Source organism: Paroedura picta, chromosome 12 (assembly GCF_049243985.1).
Source record: "Paroedura picta isolate Pp20150507F chromosome 12, Ppicta_v3.0, whole genome shotgun sequence".
Lineage (NCBI taxonomy): Eukaryota > Metazoa > Chordata > Lepidosauria > Squamata > Gekkonidae > Paroedura > Paroedura picta.
The window spans coordinates 30,361,209-30,384,943 of record NC_135380.1 but is presented as its reverse complement, the minus strand read 5'-3'; the positions used below and the strand labels follow the sequence as shown (position 1 = coordinate 30,384,943).

The following is a 23,735-nucleotide window of genomic DNA, read 5'->3' as shown; positions in this document are numbered from 1 at the left end:
CAGCACTCAACCATTTCAAGTAGTTTCCAGTTAAGATAGTGAAAACAATACAAACCAGGATCAATGTCTTGTTAAGCTAAGTTTGTGAGCAGAGTTCTGCAAGGATTCAAGCAAGAAACCTGGAGCAATAAATTCAGCAATGAAACAGCATTGAAACAGCCACGATTATGAATTACTAGGGAAGTCCCAGTTTTGTGTACACATCCCCAGGGATGGATCCAACACAAAGAATAGGCTTTGTATATGTCCTTACTCAGTCAGGCTGGATGGGCTGTTCTCCAGCACCACAGACAGCAGTGGAGGGGCCATCGGGTGGCCTCAGGACCTTGGATAAGACTTTTAACATCCATTTCTTGCCTCTGGACCTGTGCTGCTCCTTAGGCAAGACCCTCCCCCCAAACACTTGCCCCCTGTCTGCATGTGCCACAGAGATGCACTGAATGGCTGACACTACTCTAGAGCATGGTCATAACATTGGCCCTGGGTACGTGTGGGTAAGGGACGTTTAACTACTTCCCTGAGTGCTTTTTCCCAGAGCCCCTCTCCTACAGATTTGCCACTTGCCCTACTGGAGGAAGCATCCAAGTTGCCAAGTTCCCCTGCATGGGACAAAGAGGAACCTGGGAAAGGGGAATTGGGAGTTGGGTCAATGTGACATGGGAGAATGGTTAATATCCCTCCTGCACACATGGTTTCAACCTGGATGGGGCTCCCCGCAGCTGCCGTTTACTTTTTTTCTAAATGCTCTGGAGATCAGTTCACAGACTTCACTGCGTCTCATCTGGTTTGATCCTAGGTTCCTAGTTTAAGGCATGTGATGTTATGTGATGTGATGTGGCTTTACTCTCCAGGGGCCTGTAGCCTAGGCGGGTGTGGGGTAACTGGCATGTTATCCGTGCACATGGCACAGCTGGGAACCTGGTTTAAAGAGGCTGATAGGTATGTTCAGACCAAGTGCACAGCACAGCATCTTCTGCCTTGCACAGCATCACTTTTAAATAAGGTTTTATTTTGTGCGTTCGGAGCACTGCTGTTTTGTACTCTGCCTCCCCCATGGGAAAAATACAATATTAAGAAACCAAGAAATTTGGTGTGAAAACCAAGTAATTTTGCTCACTTTGCACCCCAACTTTCTTAATTTTGAAGGACCAAGGACAGGTTAGGGTTGAGGTTTGATAAAACATGAACAAACTGTAAAAGCTATAAAATCAAAATGTATTCCAATAATAAAAATATTAAAAATCTCACCACCATTTAAAACAACTTAAAACTGAGGCAGTCCCTGTAAGCCTTTTAAAGTTAGAAATTTGGACTCTTCTCCAGGAGGTCCCTCAAGATTGGGCTAGGCAGGCCTCATGAGGGAAGGACTATACCTATCTGGTGCCAAGAGATGGTGGAGCATAGTGGCTGAGACCAAGTTACATATCAGGAAGAACCTGGTTCAAATCTCACATCAACCACAAACCCATTAAGTGGTCTTATACAAGCTACTCTTACTCAGCTTCCCAAATATGCAGTATAGGGATGGGTGGATTAAAAACAGCTGGCCTACCTTACAAGATTGTTGTAAAGATATGTGTGAAGTTTTGAAAGTGAACACAGAACACTGATCCATCAAGATCAATATTGTCAACTCAAGACTGACAGCAGCTCTCCAGGGTCTCAGGCAGAGGTCTTTCACATTACCTACATCCTGGTCCTTTTAACCAGAGGTACCGGGGACTGAACCTGAGACTTCCTGCATGCAAAGCAGAGGCTCTTGACCTAAGCTACAGTCCCTCGCTGAAGTGCTACGTAAGCACTTGGTATTAGAGCTACTTTGGCCTGCACCATAGGAGGCTGACATCTAGAAAGGCTGAAGGTGGGGTGCTTTGTATGGGACTAGATGTTCCTTCCCGATTCCTTAGGAGAAACTCCTTAAATTCTGTGGGTCTAACTGGGGGCTTTGGCAGCAGAGCCCATGTTCCCTGTATTGGAAGGAGGATGTTGGCCTGCTCCCTTGCTTCATTCTAGCACTGATGTATGGTATTGCAGCTACCAATTGGATTAAATGATCCAAAAGGACCAATGGGCTACCCTCCCATCCCATAACATGGCTAACTCCTGCACAATTGTGAAACCTTCTATACTTGAATAATTCTTTGCACAGAGCTATGGTTGCCCTTCAGGCATGACCTGTCCTTCCCTTCTTCTCTCGCCTCTCCTTGCAGTATGACCAAGTGACAATCAGCCGGGCCTGCCGAGATCGGAAGCACCTCAAAATATTTTTGTCCAATGAAACCATGGAGGTGAGACAGACTCAGTGGAACTGCAGCAGTTTGGGCATCAGGCCAGAGTTGGGAAGACCCAGTTCAAATCCCTCTTCATCTGGGAAGCTTCCTGGTGACCTCGTGATCTTTCTGTCCAACTCAGCTCTTTTGTAGGGCAAAATGAAGGAGGGAAGATCAGAGAGGCTGCCCTGAATCTTTTAAAGGAAGGCTTTGATGAAAGGGTGCTTTATCTCTAGTTAGATGGGTAACTTGTAAATCCCTGAAGCAGTGGGAGACTGAACTGGACAAAACAGCCACCTCAGTTCTTGGCACAACACAGAATCCACTCCTGCTTAAGGTGTCAACCCTTTTCTGGGCTGCCCAGTCTTAGGTCCATCCCAGGGACTTCCTAGTGGTGGCTCTTTTGCTCGGTGGGCCCAGTTCTGCCCAGGCAGGAAGACAGATATTTCTAGATCACTTCCATCAACCACATGCTGGTTGCTATATAAACAAGCAGGCTCAAGAAGAGTGGTTGTCCAAGCTGATGTTGCTGGTGAATATGTGCTACCAATGGTGCAAAATGTTTTATTAGTTAAATTTCCAAAAATTCCCTACATGCTTCACCAGGGGACTCTGTTGATCTTGATCTGTTGACCATATGGGTCAGCAATCAGTTTTGAAGTCTTGGGCCTCTGTGCTGGATTTTGTTACCAAAGTGGCCATTCAGGCAGCCTCATTGTCTGCTAGGTGCCCACAGGCAAGCAAAGGTTGGGGACCTCTGATCTATTGCAACAATATACTGATTCCCAGGTTTCATTTTATTTTTGAAGTAAGTCTCTGGATCTTTTGAGGGTGGCAGTACCTTTCCGCTTGTAACTCTGCAACAAAAAGCTGGGTAGTAGTACATCATTACAATAGATGGGAAGAATAGAGGAGGGGCTATAACTGAGCTAAGAAAAGTGGAACCAAAGTAGGCAGGACCTGAAAAACCCAATCCTTGACATCCGCAGAGCATTTAGATGTACTTAAATTGTCATCTTTCCCAAAAGTTTATACTAAACCAGCTTTGTTTGACATCACAGAAAGGCAGGGGTAGCAATTTTTAAAATAAAACTAAGCTCAGGAATGACCTAGTGGATATCCCTCTGTGGCGCCCTTCACCTCCACTGTATCAGCTAGCCAGTGCCTGTGGCAGGCTCTCTGTGATGAAATGTGCAGAGGGATAGGGGTACAGGATGGGGCACACCTCTGGGACACACGTGGCTCATGCCTCTTCTTGACTTTCTTGCTCTCTGACAGAAAGCCCGAGAGCTTCTGAGCACTTACGTCTTTGATCGGATGAATGTGCATAACCTCTTGCTGTATGAAGTGAAGAAGAGGGGGGAGCTCCTACAAGAGATGCAGCTAAAATTGCAGAAAATGATGGAGATGGAAAATGCCAGCCCTGAGATCCAGGCCCAGATGCAGGTGAGACTGGTGTAAGATGGGCTTTGAGCAATAGCAAAGGTGGGTAGAATATTCTGGGCATGTGCCGCTGAACCACATTGTCTGCTTACCTTTCTGCTGAAAATTGGGCCAGTCCAGTCACTATTACACAGAGCCTGGAGGCTCAGAGATGGAAGAATGAATCAGGAAGTCCTTGGTTGACATCTCTGCTGTGAACTCTCCAGGTGGGCTCAGGCAAAGCACGGTTTGTCAGTCTCGGCCCTGTCTGCGCTATGAGGAACAATAGCACTGAAGCTGCCAAGAATGTCTTAAACAGAACATGTGTAGTGCTTTGACTGCTCAAGTGCTGCCTAAAGACCTAGCAGTAACATTTGTATTGTAGAACGGTACTGGCTAGAGATCAGGAAGAAATTTTCCACAGTCAGAGTAGTTCATCAGTGGAATAGGCTGCCCAAGGAAGTGGTGAGCTCCCCCTCACTGGAGGTTTTTAAGCAGCATCTGGATAAAGACTTATCCTGGATGCTTTAGGACAGGGGTAGTCAACCTGTGGTCCTCCAGATGTTCATGGACTACAATTCCCATGAGCCCCTGCCAGCAAACTCTTCTATGTCTATGACTAGAGCTGCCACCTTGCATCTGTGGATTCATCAGCTAAGGGATCTGTGGATTAAATTGGAGGCAGCCGGTTTTTATTAGTGGGGCTGTGAATTCAGGGGGTGTAAACTTTTTAGGAGATGACAATGCCATGCAAAAACCCTCAGAAGAATCACTGCAGGCTTTTATAGGGGCAGGGGGAGACACTGAGGAAAAACCTCCATGGGATAGCAACCGGTGTCATTTGTCTTCTTGTATTTACTGGGATTGATTTTAATGTTCTGAGTAAAGTGCAGCACAATCCTAAATCAGTCTCCAAAGGCTTAGGATGGCTATTAAACCCTACACTAGCATAGCCCCAAGGCATGCTGATATATCCAGAGGTATGCAGTGCTGGTGAAAGCATGGGGCCAGCCTAAAATGGGGCAGACTCTTGAACATGGTGTAGGCCGGGGTAGTCAAACTGCGGCCCTCCAAATGCCCATGGACTACAATTCCCTGGCAAGGGCTCATGGGAATTGTAGTCCATGGACATCTGGAGGGCCGCAGTTTGACTACCCCTGGTGTAAGCTGATCAAGGCTTGGTAGTTGACTTCCAAAGCCTTTACATCCCTGGAGCACCTTCAAGCAGCAAATCTGGTAAAAATTTTAAGCCCCATGGAGCCCTTCTTGAGTGAAAAGACAAGTCCTCTTCTCAGTCTCCCACCCCATGCTCAAGCCCTAGCTGAGGTTCACAACTAAGGATGTAGCAGATATTGAATTAGGACCAGGGGGGAGACCTAGGCTGAAATCCTCCACTTGGCCATGAGGCTTGCTAGGCGACCTTGGACCAGTCTCCTGCTCTAAACCTCATCTACCTCCCTGGGCTGTTGTGGGTAAAAAGCAGAGGAGGATGGAATGAGGGATGCTACCCTGAGCTCCCTTAAGGAAGGGCAGAATTAAAACAACAGAATGAGCAGATCTTTCCGAGGCTGCCCTGTGTCTTCCGGCTTTTCCTGCACTGCAGATAATCCGTCAGCTGGAGAACGACATCGAGAAGATGCTCGTGAAAGTCGGCACTGGCCAGAAGGCTCATACCTTGTACATGAAGATGGTGGATTTGCTGAGAGATGTGAGTGGGTTTTTTGCAGGGAATTTCGGGATGTTCCTGTTCAGGTTGCAGTTGTGTGCCAGCTGCAGCACAGTGGTTGGGATGTTGGACTAGGATCCGCAAAATGCGTTTGAATCCTCCCTCTGCTATGGAAACGAGCTCTAGCTCCCTGCTGGTGGGTGTTTGGTTGGCCATTGTTGGCAACAGTAAGCCAAACAAGGTGGATCTTTGGTCTTATCCTGCAAGGCGGTTCTGTGTTTGCAGTGGCTGTTGCCTGAGAGCCAGCATGGTGTAGTAGTGGTGGCCTTGTAGAAAATACACATTTTCTCTAAAACACACACACACAAAACAGAGCGGTGGCCTCTTATCTGGAGAACTGGGTGTGATTCCCCACTCCTTCTCCCCATGCAGCCAGCTGGGTGAGCTTGGGCCAGTCACAGTTCTCTCAGAGCTCTCTCAGCCTCACACACTTCACCGGGGGAGGAAGGCTGCTTTGGGACTCCTTCAGGTACTGAAAAGTGGGATGCAAAAACCAACTCCTCCTCCTCCTCCTCCTCCTCCTCCTCCTTTAACTTCTTTTCCTTCCACCTTTTTGTGATGAATTCCAAACATGCACCATAAACTTCTTCTACTCTGAATGCACTGCCAAACAGGTCTCCCAAATTCAAAGGTTTCAGAAGACAAAATAATCCTTATCCATTTGTCAGGGTGAAGTGGGTTTTCACAGTGTGCCTCTTTGTGATGTTGTGTCCACTGAGCGATGAACATACATGTGTAAAGTTGAGCATCAGGCCACCTTTGTATTTTCCCCCAGGAAGTGGCTCAGTTACCTCTTTTACTGGACCGCCTGGAGCATATGGTGGAGGTCTATGAAGGGGAACTCAAAGGCATGCATCTGTTGACCATAGACACCATAGAAGCCATGGAGACCGCCAAGGTAAAAGCCAGATTGTGTGTCTGCAACATGGTGGTTAGAGTTTCAGACTGGTAGCTGGAAGACCTGGGTTTGAATCCCTACTCTGCTATGGAAACCTGTGCACAGGATAAAAGTCAGGAGAACTTTCTTTACTTCTAGAACTGCCTTTTCCAACTTTTTTACTGTTGAGAAACCTCTGAAACATTTTTCAGGCTTCGAGAAACCCCAGAAGTGGTACAATCATGCAGAATATGGTTGGGAAGCATAGTTGTGGGCACACCCCCTGGGGCTCCTCCCCTTCCTACCCCCTCTAGGCCCATCATTGGCCATTTTGGGAGAGAGTGGGAAGCCGACATGACCATCTTTGGAAATTTTTAAACAGAGGCTGGGGAACCATCTGACGGAGAGGCTGATTCTGTGAAGGCTTAAGGGGGTAGCAGGTGACAGTGGATGAGCTATAGGGTTGTGAGTGTCCTGCATAGGGCAGGGGATTGGACTAGATGACCCAGGAGCTCCCTTCTAACTCTATTATTCTACAATTCTACGATTCTATATGTGGTCATATCACCGGATAAATGACTTACAAATGTTAAAAATATATTCAAAACTCCCACCATTCAGAAAACCCTTCCAGGGCTGTCAAGAAGCCCCAGGGTGTCACAAAATCCTGCTTGAGAAAGCCCGATCTAGAAAAGGTAGTTATTATTAGCCTGATTACAGGGATGTTGAAAGGATTACAGAGTTAAACTATTTTGAAGGTACGGGCACAATATATGAATGTAGCATACTATGAACTGTATGTGTACGGCGACGATGAACAATACGCTTGATCTCAGAAATGCTCGCAATATCTATTTGTTTATTTGACATCTTCAATATCCTCATGCTGCTCCCCGCCTGGGGCAGGGAACTGGGTCAATGGCTCAGCCTTGAGTTCTTTGGAAGACATTGGAGTGGAGGCTGAGGGGGCTCTGCTCTGATGTGGAATGTAGGGATTCCTCACATACAAACCTAGTCCCTCGCCTCTTCCCCTCTCTCCCAACCGTCCCCGTGGCGTGTGCAGGCAGAGATGGAGAACACAGAGGTCGAGTTAATTGCTGAGAAAAAGTTCAGAGACAATTCCCTCAGCACCCAGAAGAAACAGATCGAAAGAATCCGCACCAAGGAAGCCAGCGATAGACACCGAAGGATGGTGAGTGGTCGCTGGGAGGTGGGCAGAGTGCTGCTTTGTGGGATCAGATGAGTTTTTTAAAAAAAAGGATCAAGTTCTTTCCTAAATGAAGCCTCCTTGTTGAGAGGCAGGGTCAGACTTTTTGAGGGTGGGGACAAAAGGAAGGGAGGTCTTTTGCTTTTGCGGACTGTTTTGTGGACTGGCTGTTGATGGAAATGGGATGTCCGTCTATTGACTTCAGGTCTGACCCAGCTGTGTTCTCCTGTGTTTTTGTTACTCCTGTCTGTTTGTAGAAATGCTTGCCTCTGCTTCTTTTTAACGCACATGTTCACTTCTAACGATTTTTCAGATAGGCCGGCGTGATCTCACTATGGAATTTCCCCCCCTGGGGGGCTGGGAATCGATTAGAGGTAAGAATACGGATCAAGATCCAAGCTCAAAAGGGATCATCTAGGACTTCTGGTCCTCCTGGATCATAAAGATCAAGTGAGAATCATGGTGATGGAGTTGGAAGGGGCCAGACCGGCCATCTAGTCCAATGCAGCTCAATGCAGGATCATTCTAAAGCACCCTTGATAAGTATCTGTCCAGCTGCTGCTTGAAGACCAACAGGGAGAGAGAGTTCACCACTTCCTTAGGCAGCCGATTCTACTGCTGAAGTACTCTGTGATCCCCCCCCCCCAATATCTAACCAGTACTGTTCTACCTATAGTTTAAATCCATTACTGCAGGTCCTCTCCTAGCCAACAGGAGCTGCTCCTTGCCTTCCTCCCAAGTGAAGAGCAGGCACATTCTCTGTCTCTCCCAGCCACCTGGCTTTGTGCTTTCTCATGTCAAAGGTTTGCACGGTACAAGATTGGTAATAGCCCAGCAGAGGGTCTCTCTGCCGCCCAGAGCCAATTGCCTCTGCTGCTCTGATAAGGAGCAGGAAATTGATCCAGAGGCTCGTGCTGTGTCCCAGCAGCTTGGAGGGCAAACTTCCATTTCATGATGGGTGTTGATGCCTGGAAGAAGAAGAGCATGTGATTTCCTTTTGGCCATGCAGGTTCTTTTGTGTTCTACACTGGGAACTGGAAATGCCTGAAACAACCGGAGAGATATACTTCAGACTTCTGACTTCTCTCTTGCCTCTTTGCTGCTTTTCAGGTACAAAACTAGAGGTTTCCAAGGCTCAGGTTGAGTACCACGGTCTGGTGACCAATGAAGTGGAGAAGATCAAGTGTGCGGTCCAGTGCTCCCATCTTTGGGTATTGTAGTTCTGTGGCAATTTGGCCAATTTCTGACATGATGTTGTAGATTCAGCAGAATATAGCAGGAGTCTGGTGCTATTTGTAAAATGAAAGGTGTTCTTTTACTTAGCAACTGACTTATTTGTCCAGTGTAAAGAGGATAGGGGGATCTGTTCCCTGTAATGGCTGGGCAGGTCAGTCCCTATGCAAAAAGAATAAACTGACACAAATCTGACATTAAAATTGACAGTATTTAGAAATCAGTGATCAAACATTCCAGTCTTCCAAGCCATTCTGTTTCTCATCTAAGAATCACTATTGTCCTACAAAAGTACTTAAAACAGAGAACTCAATGTGAATTTGCTAAATTAGGATTCATCAAAAAGGCCAATGCTACCTGACTTCTCCACCTGGTCTTATCCACCTGGACGTCTCACTCATTTTAGGTGCTAATATCTTGAACATCTTAAAGAGGTTAATTCAGGTATATCTCAATAACCTTCTAATTTGGGCTACGTAGTGATGACGTTCTCCCCTCCCCACAGCACACCAAAAGTCACTGACTGAAATAGGAACACCCTAAGAACATCCTAGGAGCTCACCCTAAGCATCACTCACAAATCTTTGGTCCCAAGAAAGAACTTTAGGATGGCTGCAGACAGAGCATCCAATCCCTGCCCTTTTAGCCCCTTAAAGGGCTTTTTTTCTTTCCCAGCTGACCTTTGTTGCAACTTCACTGCGTTGCTCAGTAAAAAAAGGAAAATGGAGGGGGAATGAGTTATCAGACGGGGTAGTGACGCATTGCTCAGAGAAGAAGAAGAAGAGTTGATTCTTATATGCTGCTTTTCTCTACCTGAAGGAGGCTCAAATCGGCTTACAGTCGCCTTTCCTTTCCTCTCCCCACAACAGACACCCTGTGGGGTGGGTGAAGCTGAGAGAGCCCTAATATAACTGCTCGGTCAGAACAGTTTTATCAGTGCTGTGGCGAGCCCAAGGTCACCCATCTGGCTGCACGTGGGGGAGTGCAGAATCGAACCCGGCATGCCAGATTAGAAGTCCGCACTCCTAACCACTACAACCAAGCTGGCTCCAAGAGGAAGGCAGGGGCCAGAGAGGGCTAACTGCGCATGGCTTTGTATACACATGTATCTCCAGGGCAGGCTTAAACTGCTTTAACAAATCATTCCCTTTTCCCAGAGAGCTATGGGAACTGCATTTATTTGAGTGGACCTGGGGATTTCTAACAGAGAATTACCAGAATGTTGGGTTGTGAGGGTGGGATAGACCTGGCAATTCCATATTGGTATAACACTGTTGTCCATTTGCAATACAAATGTCTCAAAGGCTTTGTGTAGCTTGTGCTTCAAAGCCCCCCACCAATCTGAGATTTGGGAAAGGGAGCGGAACCTTGATGTATGCCAGCTCTAGCAAGTCATTTAACAAGGCATTCCTTAGAGACAAAAACTGGGATGGTCATTTGCTAGCAACAAGGACCTTTCTGAGCTTCCTGGGAGAGTTAGATAGTAATAGTTTTAATAAATACTTGTATAGCAATGAAATGCCCACAAGGATGGTCGGAGCATAGGGTAGCTGTCCCAGGAATCCCCAGCACCCTCCGGGAACTGCTGACCTCTGTACTTCCTGTGGAGGAAGACACCAGAACTGAACTGGTTTTGTGCCAATTTTAATCCTCGTTGTGCAAGTCCAGTTTTTAATTTGGAGGCCTCTGCAGGATATTGCCGGGAGATTCACAGCCCAGAAGAAGTCAGAGGATAACCTGCGGCAGCAGATTGCAGAAAGTGAGAAAAAACGCAGAGATCTGAAGGCCCAGCTGAAGGAGCTGGAACTGGAGCGGGCTGAGCTGAAATTCCACGAGACCCAGAACTCCATCAGGTACTCACCGGTTTAAGGCTGCCCTGTGGAGTAAGTAGACTGAGAAAAGTCTTTTGCGTGGACCATTGGCCTGGGCTTAGTGTTAGTGTGCTTGTCCTCTGATCTTTACCATTTCTAGTCCACACAATCCCATTCTAAATATTGGTTACCTCCCTCTCCTTGAAAACCCATACACTTCTTGAATCTCTTTGGGTTTAAAGACACATGACAGGGGATGCTTGGCAGCTTCAGACTCTCCACATAGGTGCCTGTAATATATTTAGTTTAAAAAAGCCCTTCAGTGTGATATTATCTAAGAATGTTGTATGTGATAATGTAGCATATTTTTGATCATCAGAAGTGCCCTGCTGGTCAGTGTTTTGCTTCCCACAGTGGTCTACTAGATGCTCCATTAGGACTCAAACTATGCTAGTCACATTAGCAGGGGTAGTCAAACTGCGGCCCTCCAGATGTCCATGGACTACAATTCCCAGGAGCCCCTGCCAGCAAATGCTCCTGGGAATTGTAGTCCATGGACATCTGGAGGACCGCAGTTTGACTACCCCTGCGTTAAAGCCTCCCCTGGTTTTGTGCCACTCCCTTGAAACTGGCATTCAGAGTAATACTACTTCTGAACATGGAGGTTCCATTTCACCATTTTGGCTAATAGCTTTGGGTGGACCTCTGCTCCATGAATCTGTCTAACCAGCTCTTAGCAGTGAGTCTTGCAAGTTAATCTGTGTGTGTAGTTGTCCAGTATGTGTGTTTAGGCCTTTGTGAATTCCCATTCAGCTTCAGTAAGCTATCAAAGGAGCTGCAAAAGAACCTGGAAAAAGAAGAAGACAGGCTCCAAGAAGTACAGTCCCGGGCAATCATGCATCAGGAGCTCCTACTCCATTTTGAAAACGGGGTTGAAAACCTCATCATGAGGCTCTGTGGCATCACTGTTCCAGACCAGGTGTGTGCAGTGTTGAGTTTGTTATTCTTCTGGGTCTTGTTCATCAGCCCCGGTTTCTTTGAGCCTCAATCCATCCAGGTTCAGTGGGCTAAAAAACCTGCTAGTCTCTTGTGGGGAATAAAATCAATCACAAAAGGTTCCTGTTGGCCCAAATTTCCCACCTGTAAATGAGCCTGAATGTTGCATCTGTGAATTATTCATTGCTATGGCTAGATGCCGGATCAGTTTCTGTTGGAAATGGATAATTCTACAGTATCTCCACACTGGGTACAAATGGCTCAGTCCCTCTCTCTCTCAGTACAGAGATCCTGTCAAATAAGCTACTCCAACAGGAGGCTGCCCATTATGTCCCTGCATACACCATTGTTCTGAGCTCTCCTCCTTCCAAATCAGCCTCTGCTAGGGCACATGTGATTCTATCCTGCCTTAGCATCAGGCATGCTTAGATCACCCAAACCTACAGGAAAGACACCACCACCAGAACCACCTGAGTAAGGAGGGGACAGATTTTTAAAAAATGTATCTTGTCAAGCAGTTCAGAACTCTGACTGCCAGTTTCAGGAGAGCAACAACAGGCATTGATCTCTTTGTCCCTGCATGTGGGCATTCTGAGGCCTCTGGGGAAGGGAATGTTTTTTTTTTTGTTATAGAAAGTTTTTATTTTATTTTTCCAAAGTTGAAGACAGTGAGATACATGCAATCTACATTGTTAATACAGAAAAAGAGAGCTATGCTCTTCATTTGATACACTTGGTTCCCCATTTTAATCCCTTTTGTAAATAGTTCAGGTAAGGGCCCCATTGTTCTTGAAAGGCCTCTTCTATTCTTCCGTTAACTATTAGTGTCAGTTTGGCTATCTTGGCAAGATCAGCTAGTTTATTCAGCCAGTCTTCTGTCGAGGGTAGTTCTTGTGTTTTCCATTTCTTGGCCAATTCTAGTTTTGCTGCCGTCGTCGCATAGAAGAAGAAGCTCTGTATGTGGGTTAGGAAGCACTGTGGAAAAACATTTTGGTTCTCCGTTTCAATCTTAAAAACCCTCTTCTCTCCATTTAAGATTATGACTGGCTACAATATTATGTACTTTTACCCAAAGCTTATAGACTTTTTATAGACTTTTTCACGTTTGCACCACATTTAAAAAGAGAAGTCTACCTTGTTACCATCATTTCAACATTTGTTTGTATAGTTTCTGATAGTTTTAACAATCATAAACAGTTTATACTTAACGTATTCCTAGAGCCCTCCACAGTTCCACTAGAGAAAGGGAAAAAGGAAAAAAAAATAAGCCTGCTTAGTTGTACGGAAAGAAGAGAAACAAATATATATAAGTGTACATTGTTAATACCAGAAATAATAAAATGGAGTCTTCATTAATTAGTAGAATAGATTTTTCGTTAGTTATATTTACACCTCCTCAGTTAGAAACCTCCTTTTAGTTATGCTTTAAATTTAGGCTGAAAGTCACTACAGAGATATGTTAGATAATTCAAATTCAGCTATCATAGGAAATCTAAAACCCCACACTATAATATAAGCCCATTCCATTAGGTGTCTTCTTTTAGTTATGCTTTGATTTTGGGCTGGTAGACACTGCGAAATTAGGTTTAATAATACAAATTCAGCTTACTTAAAAGATCTTAGACCCCAGATTAACTTCTTAACTAGTTATATTGCCTATATGGCTACATAAAGGAGGGAAAAGAGGAAAAGAATTTCAACCACTGTGTTACATTTCCATTCCCCAAGCTTCTTAAGGGGGTCTCATATCGAGCCTTATTACGTCTTGTGGCTCCCGTTGACTAATGTTCTGTCCTATTGGTCTTTCGCTGGGAAAGTACAGTTGTAGTCTTTCCCTCGGAGTACACATCGATAAATCTTGAAGCAGTTGTACCTCCTGGACTCCAATATCAGTACCGATGTTTTTCCATGAAGCTCCTTTCAATCGATTGCTTTCACCGCAGATCCATATGTCTTTTAATTGATTCTTGTGTATTGTTGCTTTGGAGTGGCTATATATCTTCTCAGGTAGGGTGTCCTTATCTGAGCTGCAAGACTCTGACATCCCCTTTTCCATCTCCATAATTTCAGATTCCTCTTCTGCTGATAATTTTCCACCTTGTTTAGAGCTATCATCAGCCACTACTATTGGTTCATCATTTCTGTTGGAGACTTCTTCCTTAATACCTTTAAACTCCATGAGCATATTTTTAAGTGAGCCATTTATAGATTCTTTCAGGTCTTGTGTTTGTTTCTCTAGAAGATATGCAAATTTTTTAAATGAAAACATGTTCCAGGTTTGGAGTTTTGTTAGACTTAATCAATTATGCATATGTTGTTTCCAAAATATATTTGCAATTTTGCAAATAACCAGTAGAGGTCCCTCCTTATAAAACTCAGAGTCCTGGGAAATCAGCCAAAAGACAGTTAAAAAACAAGGAGCGATTGTAGAGCAAAACAGAAAGACAAGACCAAAAATAGCACTCCAGATAAAATTTTGTCTCTTTGCACACACTAGTCCCTGTAGTTGCCAATGGGAAACCGAAACTATTTTCTTCACCAGCTGTCGTCCGTCGCTTTGATGACCTGTTGAAGCTTTTCCAAGCCTGAAATCTCGTTCTGGCACAGAACTCTCGCAGAACTCTCGCGAAGTCCTTATATCTGCTTTTTCAATCTCCGGTTTATAAACAATGGTGAGGGGGTGTTCTGGCTGTCTTAGCCCCTTTCTCTACCTTCTCCCACTTATCTCCTTGTCACTCTAGCTGCTTAAATTAAGGAGAGCAGCTCTTCACGCTGAGAGTTTGTTCCAAAGGGAGAAGGTGCCGGGGGAAACCCCCACTCACTGTTTGTAGGCTCGATCCAATATCTGCCAGTTGTTTTCACTCCGGAGTTGTGATGAGTCAGAAGTCTTGCAAGGAAGAATCCAATTAGCTTTGAAGATTAAAGTAAAAGCTGTGTAGATTGCAGAGTTGTAAGAAAAGACGAAAGTTTTAAAATGGCGAACGGCACTTGCTGGACCCTGTGCACACTGAGCTTATGTTCCAGGGAGTATTAAATTCCCTGCGGAACAGAAAGGCCCCAGAGATTCACAAGGAATTCCTGAGAAGACGGTAGGTGGGTTTGCGTACCCAAAACCCGATTCTGTCAATCACAGCAGTGATTGACCCTCAGTGGAACAGGAGCTCGAAGTATTCGAGCTATCCAAGTGCCATGGCTCCGCCCTCTCCTGGGGAAGGGAATGTTGTATGAGAAGGGCCATTTGCCTGATTCCAGTAGCCTTAAGTTCTAAGCTCTTGGTTTCTAGGAAGAGATTCGCATGGACGCGGGTGATCTATTCGACAAGCTGAAGTTCTGTGAAGTGAAGCTGATGCACCTTTTAAAGATATCTAGTGTCTTGCCAAGTTTTGACTTCAGTCAGGATGACACAAATGAGGTATGTTCCAGTGCTCTTTCCTAGAAAGTGTTTACACAGCAGAGTTGGATTACTTGTTAAAAGCAAAGCATTTCTATGTTCAGAAAAGCTAGGCTGTATAACCTACATAAACTGTGTGCTTATTTTGTATAACTTATTCTGTGGGCTGAAGTGTTAGGCAGGGTTCTGAAGCCTCACTACATAATAATGGTGTGCCATCAAGGCACAATTGACTTGTGATGGCCCCAGAACCATGGAGCTTTCAAGACAAGAGATGGGCATAAGTGGTTTGCCATTGCCTGCCTCTGCACAGCAACCCTGGGTTTTCCTTGTCAATGTCCTTTCCAAGCGCTCACTGTGGCCAACTCTACTCAGCTTCCAAGTTCTGACAAGGTCAGGGTAGGCTCAGCTATAAGGCTGCTCCTCACCCCATAATCACTGAAAAATTTATTTAGGCTAATTTATCGTTTCTGAGATTTAGGTGGGTGCATTCTCATAAGTTTATCCCTGAAACCATAAATGCTACAAATATTTGCTGGTGTAATCCTGTGTATTTGAGTATGTAAGTCTCCCATCCCTGGCCCAATATCAGTCTGATACAAAGTAAAATCTGTTTCTAATCTCCGATCTGCTCAGACTTTTGTACAAGTCAGAAATTTTCTCGAAGAAAGTACCAGAGACGAGCATGAGAACCTGAGGATCACATTTGAAGAGGATGAGGATGATGTCAGAGGTATGACTGCTTTGGAGATAGAAACTGTTAGGGGACAGACATTGCAATTTGGCAAATCCATTGCTTGGAACTGTTTTCTAGCCTTGTCCGATCAATTTTTCAAAGGGCAGCTCCTCTTTCCAGAATATCAGTGCTTGGTTTCACAGTTCAAAATACACATCTCTTATTTTGGAAAGCTCCTCCTTCTGGGGAAACTCTGGCAGTTGTAAAAGAATCCCTTTTGGAAGTGAAGTGTTGCTGTAGCAAAAATAAACAGGCCAATGAGATTTTATTCTAGCCTAAGATTCTATGGACTCACTTCTTCAGATGGAGAAATGAATATTGTCAATAACCGCTCCTCAGTCTCCCTTGGTATAAAAATCTTTTCCGTTAGCACACAGCTATTACAGGGTGGAGTTGTTATCATTATATTTTGCAACACTGTGAACATCTGCAACACACATTTGACCAGAGAAGACAGTGAGTTAGGACAATAATTGTAGATTTATAGCAATTGTGCTGTTGTCATTACCTTCATTTCTTTGGGAGAAAAAAAAAATCTGGCACCTGACTCCACTCAGGCTTATTGCTCATCCTGCTTTCCTCTGCAGTGCCCAGGTTTTGTTTTTTTGTTTTTTGGCATGTCTTTACAAGACAAAGATATGCTGATATCGTACTTAAGGTGTCACAGTTTTGGTAGTTTGCTTACTATCTTTTTCTTTAAGGGCCAACAAGCTGTTCTCTTCCCTTTCTACAGAGGTCTTCAACTTTTCTGACATTGACCACAGTATTGTGCCCAACCGGGATGAGATCAAGAAACAAGGCTTAAAACTCATTGAAGACAAGACTAAGGTCACTAAGAAAAAGCAGAGAGGGCCCATTAAAAAATAATGGGTCTTTTGCTTAATAAAATGTTTATTTGTTCTCTTTTTGTTTATTTGTTCTCTCTTCTGCTACATTAGCCACAGGTAATGGAGGTCTTCTAAGGAGAAGACCTACAGTCAGTATCTTATGGGGTAGTCCAGGGGTAGAAGAAGCAACTCATCCCACATTTGATTTTTAATAAAATATAGAATGCTAGAGGTGGGGGCAGGTTAAATGGAGCTGAAGTGGGATGTAATGAATCAGGGGCAGAGGTAGGGTGCAACTTGGTTGCTTACTGGTACAGCAGAATCCTTCTGGTTTTTCAATCTCTTTTTGGATTGAACAATAAAATTTGGTGGTTCTACCAACCTATCTGATGAGGGTTTGTGTGTGTGTTTGTGTGTTGGGCTCTTGGCAACATGCTCATTACCTACATCTGCAGATCGAGAAAATTAAGTACCTCTCCGTGGTACTGAAGTACCCAAGATTTCATCCAAAATGAATGATAAAGGCAAGAAAGCCAACATATTTTGTTTTTTTAGTTAACACTATTCTTAAGTGCATGCAAAAAGCAGGATGTTTTGGTACTGTTTCTTATTGGCAGAATACACCAGGAGGCTGAAGTATTTATTCAGATCTAGACATATTAGACTGTTGGCCAGTAGAGCTAACTGGAGCTAGTGTGGATAGGGCCACCAACTGGGGTATGACTGGGGGGATAAAATTCCTAAGGTCTAAGTTTGATGAAGGGGCCGCGGGAGCCTGCATCACACAGTGTTAAAAAGGTGTCTTGATTTATTTGACATAATCTAATGCATTTCTGCACCTCAGCCATTAGGGATCTAGGGAAGGCAGAGCATAGGAAAAACATCTGCTTTCTTTTGGCCCTACCTTTCTGCAAAGTTTACTACAAGGAGACAAGCAGTTGCACATCCTGCTAAACCCATCTACCAAGCCTGTACTGGAGAGAGGCAAAGCCAGCCAGCACAATTTTTGGCTGCTTGAGCCTGCCTCAAATAATGTTTTTCCAGCAATCTGTTTCCCTCTTCCTTTACATTCGACTTAATATCTCTTCCACTTTCCCACACTTTTCTCCTCCTTTCATGATACGCCTTAATTTCGCTGCTTTTCTTTTAATTCCCACTTCCCTTTTTTGTCAGTCCTCGCCTCAACTCCTCATTCCTAGCTGGCAATGTAGAACATACTTAATAGCAGCACACCCTTGTAAATCTTCTGAACAGAAGCAGGAGTGGGGAATTACTATTTCCCCATGATCTATCGAAGTAGTAAAGGAAGGCTCCCCCCTTTTATACACAGGGGATATTAATCTGATAATAAGGCACATTATTGTCTCTTAAAATATTGTTGAGGCAGTGGGGTTGTTGTTGTATTGGTGCAACATCTAATACCTCATTATAAGTGCTACTTTCCTGTTAAATGCCCAATGACCACCTTTTAAAAAAAAGGAAAATCAATTCCATTGATCCCACTACTTCTCATTTGGCCCCACTACTTAATCATTTTGACCCCAGTTTTTTCCCTGCTAGGTACAGGGAACAAGGGTAAACATAAAGAAATTTCTTACTGATTTACTTACTGAACATTGTGATAGGACGTTTTTGTGAACTACTGTCCCTTTCATTAGACAGGAGTTCATCCAGTAATGGTGCATGAGTATGCATACACAAATATAAAATTACAAAATTAGACATATGGGTTGGATCAAGGTAATCGATGGGCCTGGTAGAATCCGTGTCTGGGGACTCTTGGCAATTCTGTGTGTGAAATAGGGAGGTCCTGGTTCTGTTTTCCACTTTGCTATGAATCTCACTGGGTGACTGTGGGCTAGTTGCACTCTCCTTTAGCCAATGCCTTTTGTGAGGATGGAAATAGAGGTATGGAAAGCATTAGGGTTGCCCATCTTCAGGTGGAACCTCTAGATCTCATGGAATTACAGCTGATCTCCAGGTAACATATCAGTTACCCTGGAAGAAATGGCAGCTCTGGAGGGTGTTTTGGACTCTATGGCAATGCATCTAGCGGAGGCCCTTCAACTGCCCAAACTCCACCCTGTTTAGGTTCCACCCCCCAAATTTCCAGGAATTGGCCAAGAGTGAGCTGGCAAACCTGGCATGCATCTCTGAACACCTCTGGCAAGTGCAATAGATAGCACAGGAGTTTGATTAGAAATAGTGCTAAGCTCCAGTGATACAGGTGGGTGACCAATGAAGTTGTTAATTAAATCATTGTAAGTTGTAAATTAAATGATTAATAAATAATAAAATAAATGGCTGATGATGATAATCTTGAGATGCTGAAGAAGCCAGGCCCAAGATATGGAGAACTCCGCCTCTGAAAGGTGCGCCTGAGCATGTGCAGAGTTTCCTCCTTGCTAGTGCATAATCAAAACCATAATCACCTCTGCCTCGAAGGAGCAGAGCATCTGGGAGGGGGGGAAAAGTCCTGACTCTTAGACAGGCTTATTTATTTATTTAGATTTTTATACCGCCCTTCCCTACGGCTCTGGGCGGTTTACATAAAACATTTTAGAACGTTTACATAGAACACAGCACCGCTTGAGCCGCAGCACCGCTCCTGCTGGACTTAAGTGCCGCTAATTAAGTATGGCTACTGCTGGATTTAATAGAAGAGAAAAATGGGAAGGGGCAGCGCGTTTGGACAATACGTCGGTCCCTGCCGGGCCCCCGTAGCACTTTCCATCCCAGCGGGTTTCCGTGGTCGTTATGGAAACTAGACCAAGCCAAGATGGCGGCGATCCGGTGCCAGCGTTCTTCGCTGTCCGCTCTCTGCGCTTTGCTATAGATGGAATGCGTCCCTTTAACAGATCTTTACTGTGAGCCACAAGTACTTTCCCCGCCCGAATAGGTTTCATATGTATATCTATCTATTCGAGAACTCCCGTCAGCCCCGGCCGAGCCAATAGGCGACGTATCTCGGCTCCCGTGAGCGCCTCCAGAGCTCCCTTACTCCTAGGGGGCGCGTTTCTTCCACTCGCCATGTCCCTCGCGGCCTCCCGTAGCCTGAAGCTGCGCGGCGATCGTTTCCCGTCCGACGTGTCCCTCGCGCGCTGCCGTCACCGAGCCTCCTTTCGCTCCCATGCTCCCCCTTCTCTTGGCTGCTTAGAGAAAGAGCCTGAGCCAAGATGGCGGCCAGGGAGGCGCTGGGAGAGTCGACAGCCGGTGGAGAGCGCTTCTCCCCGCGGTCGGGCATGTAACCACTCCGGGCGCCCCACGGCCCTGCCCCCACACCCCCGCCCTCGCTCGGAGCCAGGCTGGGGCGCGGAAGTAGCGGCCGCCGCTGCCGCCCTTCTCTCCACCCCTGTGGCTGCCAGCGAGGATGTTCTCGGCCCTGAAGAAGCTGGTGGGCTCCGACCAGCCCCCCGGGCGGGACAAGCCCATCCCGGCAGGGCTGCAGTCCATGAACCAGGCGCTGCAGAGGCGCTTCGCAAAGGGGGTCCAATACAACAGTGAGTGGTCGGCGGGAGAGGAGGAGGAGGAGAAGGAGGAGGGAAGGGCTTGGCCCAGAAGAACCAGCAGCTGCGACTTGTGAAAACTGGTGTTATGGGAGAAAAGAGTGGGGTCAGGGAGCGTCTCTCAGCCGGGCACATCAGAGGTGCCAATGTAACCCAGTACAATGGGGGGGGGGCGGGACACGGCAGGTGAATGTGGCTGTTGTGATGCAAACTGCAGTTGGGAGACTGAGGAGTATCTGAATGTAAAAGGGACCCATGATGAATGGATGGAAAAAAGAAACCTTAGGATTTGTTTTGTTTCTATGTGAGGAGAATCAAGGTCTGGTGTTCTGGAGAGGAAGAAAGATCAGGAGTTGGGACTTAAAATGCAAGTGAAGAGGGTGTTACTTTGTTTGAGGGGAAGGGTGCCTGTTCAGGGATCAGGATTGGAAGATGGTTGGGAAACAAGTCTCTGCAGGAATGGTACATTTGCTTACCTTTTGGGAGGAGATAGGAAAAGTGGGGGGTATTTGGAAGGGAGTTATTGAATGTTATGCTTTAATAAAGGGGGAAATGTATGCCTTGTGCAAGTAAACTGGATTAAAAAGAGGTGATATATAAAAATATGGGTGGGATCTTTGAGGCAAAGGAAGAATTGTTGTGTTAGATAAATCTAAGGCTGTCATGCACTTAAAGATAACATTTAACTGTAATGAATAGCAGTACAGTTTTAAAACAACCAGTTAATTTGGAGATTCTTGTGCTGATAACTGATGATGGAGGAGGTAGTGCCTGGTTTTGAGGAAATATTAGATTTCATTTTGAAGTGAAGGAGCAGTTGGTGATAAATGAGTTGAGATGAACAGTGGAAGTAGACAAAATACCTGTGAGTATACAGTAGAAGAATGGTGGCAAGTGATGCTAGCCTTAGGTTTGGAGTGGTACAGATGCATTTTTTCATCAGACAGCGTTTTCAGTGCTTCTCAAAGAGGAATGTAGTCAAGAGACACTGACTGCAGTATTTGACTTGGAAACCCAGGTTAATGTCAAGACCATGCTTTCTGAAAAGACATTTTCACAAGTTCAGCATATGGTGAAGATAGGATCATCAGGCTACGCTATTCCATCTGACTAATCCCTTAACGGACAGCTGTGTGGTGGCTAAAGGATTTTACTTTCTACCATCTTGTATTGGTGATTTTTATAGTTTCAAGGTTTTAAACCGGGTGGGGTTTATGGGATGTTATTATGTGATCTGCCTAGAGTCCAAGGAGGAAGGCAGACTATAAATTGAATTAATTTATAAATAAAAATAAAATACATTTCTTTATTGATTTTCAGCAGGTACAACTTTGCCTGTTGTGAATAATAGTTTATTCCTGACCAGCAGTTTGACTTGTTGTGTAAGACTTAGGTAATATACCACACAGGCTCTCTATAACTAGTTGCCTTTCACCAAATAGCATTTTGCCCCATGAAGTGCAGTATTGCTTGCTTTGGCTGGTAAGATTCTATTTGATCTTGTGCAGGGAGAAGTGTCTTTCCCAATGCAATGCTTACCACCATCTTATCAGTGTGGTTAAATAATGGTGGACTCTAATCTAGAGAACTAGGTTTGATTCCCCATTTCTTCACATGCAGCCAGCTGGGTGACCTTGTGCTAGTCAGCTATCCTTGGAGAGCAGTTCTGTTAAGGCTTTCTGTACCACCTACCTCATAGGGTATCTACTTGGGGAGAGGAAGGGAAAGGTGTTTGTAAGCCGCTTTAGTATTCCTTTGGGTAGTGAAAAGCAGGGTATAAAAAGCAGCTCTAAATGGAGAGGCTGAGAACTGATCCTGGAAATTTTGCATGAAATGTTTTTGCTCTACAATTGAGCTGTGGCCTTGTCAGAAATATTTTCTACAACTCACATTATCTGCAACCTTGTGTTCCATGGTGTACTTATAAGACTGTAGGAGTTTAGCTGGACAGGATAAAGGTATAATCTGTGTGAACTCAGCCAGTAAATTGTAGCTTTTGGTGTTCTTTGCTGCTGAAATAAGATTTTTGTGTTTCTGATCTCCTTGACTAAAGATGTGAATTGTTAACTTGGGAACCAAGGACTGCAGCCTGGTTGGGCAAGCACTAGGCTTGCATACAGTTACTTGGAATTAAGTACGTATGCAGAGGAGTGAGATTATACCTTTCAGAGTGGTAAAGTGGACTGTGCTGCTGGATATATTATTTTATGTATTTATTTTTATTATATTTGTATACCGCCCTTCCCTAAGGGTCAGGACAGTTCACATGGAACATAAACAATACGTGGAACTTTGTTTCTTCATAACGTAAGGTATAAGTGGACTGTAATAGTGATAACAATAACAATAGCAACTATAACTGAAAGCAACGGTTTAATTCACAACACTTGAACAGGTCCATGGTTCAGGTGTATGGGTTCTTGGGAGGGAGGTACAGGGGCCCTGCAGATGTTATTGATTCCGGTCAGCCTCAACCAAATGCCTGATGGAACAGCTCCCTTTTACAGGCCCTGCGGAACTGTTTTAGCTCTGTCAGGCCCTGATCTCCTCTGGGAGCTCATTCTACGAAGTGGGGGTCAGGATAGAGAAGACTCTGGCTTTGGTTGGCGGTGGCCGAGCATAGAGGTCTTTGGGGGGGATAAGCTGAGAGACAGTCCCTCAGGTACACTGGGACCTGACCATGTATGGCCTTAAAGGTAATTACCAGAACCTTCAGCCTGATCTGGAATTTGACCGGTAGCCATTGCAGTGATGGAGAATGGGCCGAATGTGGGATCTCCATGGTGTTACTGTAAGGACCCTGGCCGCTGCATTTTGGACCAGCTGTAGTTTACAGATCAAGGTTTAGGGCAGGCCTGTGTAGAGCTAGTTGCAGAAGTCCAGTCTAGAGGTGACTGTTGCATGGATCACTGTGGCTAGGAGTTCCGGGGCCAAGTAGGGCGCTACATCCTGGCTTGGCGGAGCTGGTTAAAATGCCAGCCACGCTACCTTTGTGACCTGGGCCTCCATATGTCATAACTTAGCAACCTCTACATTTTATTAGACATCAGCCATGAGTATACTTTTACTTTAATTTCATCATCTTTGCTCAATAAGTGAACAAACAGCTTTCTTTCTCATCATGGAACTTCATTCCCTGGAAACTACTATGGTCCATGCACCTTTTGGGGGTACTATGAACTATATCCTGGAAGTGAAGCTAGGAGAGTGGTGGAGACTTGAAACAGTACTTTAAGATGGTGAAATTACATTTTTATGCAAATTAATTCTTGCGAGTGATTATCCTTCCTGAGCTTTGTACAGTGATTAAAGCTATGAATCTAAACAATATAAAGGGATTTTAGGCTGTAAGTGGATTGGTGGCTGCACAGAAAGAGTTATCACGACTTACCTCAGAAAGAAGATGGGAGATAAAAAGTAGACAAAAGGCAGTTAAGGGGGTCCCATCTTTCATATTGGGACCATAAGTGGGTACTGAGACGGCTGAAGACTCCTGGGCTAGAAGAGTTTGGCGAGTAGTGGTTTCTGCCTGCTTGGGTGGAGCATCTACTTTGCTTGCAGAAGGTCTCAGGTTCAATCCCTAGCATCTCTATTGAACAGGATCAGGTGATAGATGACATGAACAACCTATCCTGTAGAGCCCGGAGAGCTGCTTGCCAGGATAAGCAACACTGATTTGGATATGTTAGTGGCCTTTTGTTAAGACAGTGTCATGCGTTCCAAGTTGATTGTA

The 23,735-nt window shown here is 45.0% G+C and overlaps 2 protein-coding genes across 6 annotated transcripts in view; both read left to right on the top strand.

Annotated features, from left to right (window-relative positions):
- CCDC183 (coiled-coil domain containing 183) overlaps positions 1–16,572 on the top strand; it is a 30,464-nt gene extending 13,892 nt beyond the window's left edge. For all 3 annotated transcript variants that reach the window (XM_077306574.1, XM_077306571.1, XM_077306573.1), the window contains exons 4-15: positions 2,211–2,288; positions 3,549–3,716; positions 5,296–5,400; positions 6,194–6,316; positions 7,359–7,487; positions 7,816–7,876; positions 8,613–8,713; positions 10,428–10,588; positions 11,360–11,525; positions 14,826–14,954; positions 15,570–15,666; positions 16,403–16,572. In XM_077306574.1, the coding sequence (XP_077162689.1) occupies positions 2,211–2,288; positions 3,549–3,716; positions 5,296–5,400; positions 6,194–6,316; positions 7,359–7,487; positions 7,816–7,876; positions 8,613–8,713; positions 10,428–10,588; positions 11,360–11,525; positions 14,826–14,954; positions 15,570–15,666; positions 16,403–16,536 (1,452 nt within the window). In that variant the 3' untranslated portion in view covers positions 16,537–16,572. The remainder of the gene's footprint in view (positions 1–2,210; positions 2,289–3,548; positions 3,717–5,295; positions 5,401–6,193; positions 6,317–7,358; positions 7,488–7,815; positions 7,877–8,612; positions 8,714–10,427; positions 10,589–11,359; positions 11,526–14,825; positions 14,955–15,569; positions 15,667–16,402) is intronic.
- Positions 16,573–19,258: 2,686 nt separating this feature from the next.
- Positions 19,259–23,735, top strand: part of RABL6 (RAB, member RAS oncogene family like 6) — a 38,993-nt gene continuing 34,516 nt past the window's right edge. The window contains exon 1 of one of the 3 annotated variants that reach the window (XM_077307055.1): positions 19,259–19,363. In XM_077307055.1, coding sequence (XP_077163170.1) covers positions 19,333–19,363 — 31 coding nt within the window. In that variant the 5' untranslated portion in view covers positions 19,259–19,332. Of the gene's footprint in view, positions 19,364–19,605; positions 19,997–23,735 lie in introns of those variants that run through there. The other 2 variants (XM_077307053.1, XM_077307054.1) reach the window with 2 other exon arrangements.